The 4891-nt window shown below is 43.5% G+C and overlaps 1 protein-coding gene across 1 annotated transcript; it reads left to right on the top strand.

Moving 5' to 3' along the window:
- The first annotated feature begins 1212 nt into the window (after window positions 1-1212).
- LOC138901811 (uncharacterized) lies at window positions 1213-1986 on the top strand. Its single transcript, XM_070189604.1, has one exon. It carries the CDS (start codon window positions 1213-1215, stop codon window positions 1984-1986), a length of 774 nt encoding a protein of 257 aa, XP_070045705.1.
- Window positions 1987-4891: the final 2905 nt, after the last annotated feature.

Below are 4891 nucleotides of genomic sequence, written 5' to 3'. Positions count from 1 at the left end.
CAACGTTCCTCAGGGTGACCCTAATGTTATCCACCTTCACAAAGAACTCCATGATCACGGACAAGCCATAGCATAGTTTACATCTACCATGAATCAGTTAGCCAAGGCACAGTATCAGCAGGTTCAGGGACCAAAGCAAGTAAATGCCATGGAAGGAGTGAATGTAATGGTTAACAAGAGGAGACAAAGAGGTCAACAAGTTCAACACAATCAGGATCAATTTGAGCAAAGTGGTAGTGGGTACGACCAAGATGATGCTTATGACGATCAGAGTGAAGAGGTTCAATATGTGAACAATTACCAAGGTCAACGGAGCAATGCTCCAAATCAACAACATGGAGATCATAGGGAAACAATCAAAATTGGGGCAACCAAGGCCAAGAAAATTAGAATAGTGGCAACAACAACAATCCGAACAATTGGGGGAACAACAATCAAAATTGAGGGAATCAAGGAAATAACCAAGGCAATTAGGGTGGCAACAATAATAGTAATTGGGGAGGTAATGGAAACCAAGGGGGTTGGAACAACAATAATTAAGGGAACTGGGGGTCGGGCCTCAAAGGCCCCCGATGTATCAACAACCCAACAACCCGCCTCCATATCAGTCACAAGGGCAAAGTTCTTCCAACAATGAGATGGGACGGATAGAAAGTATGTTCAAGCAAATAATGGAAAGAATCGTCGACTCTGATGCCCAAATAGCCTCCCACAACACTTCTATCCGCAACTTGGAAGTCCAAATGGGTAAAATTTCTCAAGCCTTGAATACGCACCCTAAGTGGGCACTACCAAGTGATACGGTAGTAAACCCGAAGGGTCGAAACAATACTGGCCATGCTATGGAAGTGACTACAAGAAGTGGTAGAGGTGGAGTTGCTAGTACCTCCAATCCAATAAAGATCGTGAATGATGATGTGGTTGTGCAAGAAGAGGATGAGCCAAGAAATGATGAGAATGTGCACGATAAAGTGAGGATAGACATTGATGAAAACGTGGAGGAGACACAACATGATGTGAACCCGTCTTAGGGAATACGTGATAGACATACCGGATCTGGTAGTGCCCAAAGCCAAGGCTCCTTTGCCAAGGCCTCCTCCACCATATCCTCAAAGGCTCGCAAAGAAAAACAATGAGAACCAATTTAAGAAATTCATTGATATGATGAAAAGTTTGTTCATAAATGTACCTTTGGTTGAAGCTCTAGAACAAATGACGGGATATGCCAAGTTCATGAAGGACTTGGTAACAAAGAAGAGGTTAATGAACTGTGAGATGATCAAAATGACACATCAAGTGAGTGCCATTGTGCATTCCATGGCTCCAAAGCTAGAAGATCCCGGTGCCTTTACAATTCCATGCACTATCGGTAGTGCCAATTTCGCCAAAGCCTTGTGCGATTTTGGAGCGAGCATTAATTTGATGCCATATTCTGTGTTCAAGACATTGGGGATTGGGCAACCAAGACCTACTTACATGAGGTTGCAAATGGCAGACCGAACAATGAAGAAACCATTGGGGATAATTGATGATGTGCTAGTTTGGGTCGATAAGTTCATACTTCTCGCAGATTTTGTGATACTCGACTGTGAGGTTGACTGTAAGGTGCCAATCATAAAGAGGAGACCTTTCCTAGCAACAGGGAAGGCATTGGTTGATGTGGAAGATGGGGAGCTCACCTTCCGGGTGGGTGATGATAAAGTTGTGTTCCACGTGTGCAAGTCAATGAGGCAACCTAATAGTAACGAAGTATCCTCTTTTGTGGATCTTGTGACGGAGGTGATTGTTGATGACATGAGTGCTATGATCAATGTGGAAGACCCTTTGGAAGCTGTGTTGTTGAATCATGAGGATGATGAGAAGGCAGGCTTGATAGAATATGCAAATGCTTTGCAAGGAATGGGATCCTACACATATGGACCCCGTAAACTTTCCTTGGACCTTGAGAACTGGAAGACACCGTCAACAAAGCCCTCAATCGAGTAGCCACCAACATTGGAGTTGAAGCCCTTGCCTTCACACCTCAGGTATGAGTTCTTAGGACCTTGTTCCACATTACCTGTTATTCTTTCTTGGTGCTTAACTAACGTGCAGGTAGATTCCACCCTTGCGGTGCTTCAAAGAAGGAAGAAGGCAATAGGTTGGACATTGGCGGATATTCGAGGTATAAGCCCCGCCTTCTGCATGCACAAAATCATATTGGAGGAAGATGCCAAACCCTCCATGGAACACCAAAGGAGGTTGAACGAGGCCATGCAAGAGGTAGTCAAGAAAGAGATTATCAAGTGGCTAGATGCAGGGGTTGTGTACCCTATTTCTGATAGTTCATGGACTTCGCCGGTACAATGTGTCCCAAAGAAGGGGGGCATGACTGTGGTCACAAATGATAGAAATGAATTGATCCCCACAAGAACGGTCACCGATTGGAAGGTATGCATGGATTATAGAAAGCTGAACAAAGTGACCCGTGAAGACCATTTTCCATTGCCATTTCTTGACCAAATGTTGGATAGACTTGACGGGCGTACTTATTATTAATTTTTGGATGGATACTCCGGGTAAAACCATATTCTCATTGCACCTGAAGACCAAGAGAAAACCACTTTCACCTGTCTGTATGGCATATTTGCATTCTTACGGATGTCGTTTGGTTCGTGTAATACACCGACTACCTTTCAGTGGTGTATGATGGCAATATTTACGGATATGGTGGAGGACTCCCTCGAGGTGTTCATGGATGATTTCAGTGTTGTGGGGGATTCCTTTGAAGAATGTTTGGATAATCTTGACAAAGTGTTGGCCCGATGTGAAGAGACCAACTTAGTGCTTAATTGGGAAAAGTGCCACTTTATGGTCGAGGAGGGCATTGTCCTCGGCCATAAGATCTCAAAGAATGGTATTGAAGTGGACAAAGCAAAAATTGAAGTGATTTCAAAACTCCCTCCTCCTACTTCCGTCAAGGGAGTGAGGAGCTTTCTTGGTCACGCGGGATTTTACCGAAGGTTCATCAAAGATTTCTCAAAAGTTGTGAACCCTTTGTGCAAGTTGTTGGAAAAATATGCAAAGTTTGTGTTCAATGATGATTGCATGAAAGCTTTTGAGCTTCTCAAGTATAGAATAACTACCACTCCCATAATTACAGCATGTAATTGGAGCTTACCATTTGAGCTCATGTGCGATGCTAGCGACGTTGCGGTAGGAGCGGTTTTGGGGCAAAGAATCAACAAGATATTTCATCCGGTTTATTATGCAAGAAAAATAATGAACGACACCCAAGTCAACAATACGATGACCGAGAAAGAGCTATTAGCCATTGTCTTTGCCATGGAAAAGTTTTGCCCGTACCTCATAGGTACCAAAGTGATTGTGCACACCAATCACGCGGCACTTCATTATTTGATGAGTAAAAAGGACTCTAAGGCTAGGTTGATGAGATGGGTTCTTCTTCTACAGAAGTTTGACCTTGAAATCATAGACCGAAAAGGGAGTGAAAATCAAGTGGCGGACTATTTGTCCCGCTTGGAAGAGGAGGGGCGGCCCCATGATGGACTCGAGATTAATGATTTGTTTCTAGATGAACAACTCATCTCCGTGTTTGTGACTGGGATACCTTGGTTCGCCGATGTGGCTAACTTTCTTGTGACCGGCATTTTCCCGAATGAGCTCTCTTCAAACCAAAGTAAGAAGCTTAAACGGGAGTGCTTGGATTATTATTGGGACGAGCCATATCTTTTCAAAATTTGCAATGATGGTGTTATTTGGAGATGTGTTCCGAAAGAAGAGCAATTGAGTATTCTTGAAGCTTGCCATTCCCCGCCCTATGGTGGTCACCATGGTGGGGCGAGAACTGCTACAAAGGTTCTAAGCTGTGGATTCTATTGGCTTACCTTGTACAAAGACGCTAGCGAGCTTGTTAGACTTTGTGATGAGTGCCAAAGATATGGTGGAATTTCCAAGAATAATGAAATGCCCCTCACCACTATTCTTGAGATTAATATTTTCGATGTGAGGGGTATCGACTTTATGGGGCCGTTTGTGAGTTCATGTGGGAACATTTATATTATGGTTGCGGTTGATTATGTTTCCAAATGGGTTAAAGTTGTGGCTTTGCCTAACAATGAGGCACGTAGTGTGGTGGCTTTCTTAAAGAAAAATATCTTCACAAGGTTCGGCACCCCAAGGGCTATCATTAGTGATGGGGGTTCTCATTTTTGCAACAAAGCCTTCGACACTTTACTTTCTAAGTATGGTGTCAATCATAAGGTGTCAAGCCCTTATCACCCACAGGCTAGTGGACAAGTTGAGGTCTCCAACAGGGAGATCAAGATCATATTATCCAAGACTGTCAATGCAAACCAGACTGATTGGTCAAGGAAACTTGACGATGCTTTATGGGCCTATCGTACAACTTACAAGACTCCAATTGATATGTCTCTGTACCGGTTGGTATTCGGGAAAGCATGCCATATTCCGGTTGAATCAGAGCACAAGGCCATGTGGGCGATGAAGAAGTTGAACCTTGAATGGGATGTAGCTGCCAATCTCCGGGTAGAGCAACAAAATGAACTTGATGAGTTCCGATTCCATGCTTATTCCAGCTCGTCCTTGTATAAGGACAAGATGAAGTACTTACATGACAAATATATCCGGAACAAAGAATTCAAGGAGGGTGACTTGGTTCTTCTATTCAACTCTCGGTTACAGATGTTTTCGGGAAAGCTCAAGCCAAAGTAGGGTGGCCCTTTTGAAGTGGTACATGTAACTCCGTTTGGTGCTCTCGATTTGAAAAACAAAAATGGTGAAATCTTTAGAGTCAATGGGTACCGAGTAAAGCATTACCTTTGCAAGATTGATGACAGCCACGTGGTGGCCTTGATCCATGTGTTTTTTT

The sequence above is a fragment of the Nicotiana tomentosiformis genome, chromosome 11 (assembly GCF_000390325.3).
Source record: "Nicotiana tomentosiformis chromosome 11, ASM39032v3, whole genome shotgun sequence".
NCBI classification, from domain to species: Eukaryota; Viridiplantae; Streptophyta; class Magnoliopsida; order Solanales; family Solanaceae; genus Nicotiana; species Nicotiana tomentosiformis.
Note: the sequence above shows the minus strand (reverse complement) of the source record. Positions and strands in the feature narration are given on the sequence as shown.

Excerpts from the sequence above, each read along its gene's own strand:
- LOC138901811 (XM_070189604.1), top strand. The coding sequence starts at position 1,213 with ATGACGGGATATGCCAAGTTCATGAAGGACTTGGTAACAAAGAAGAGG.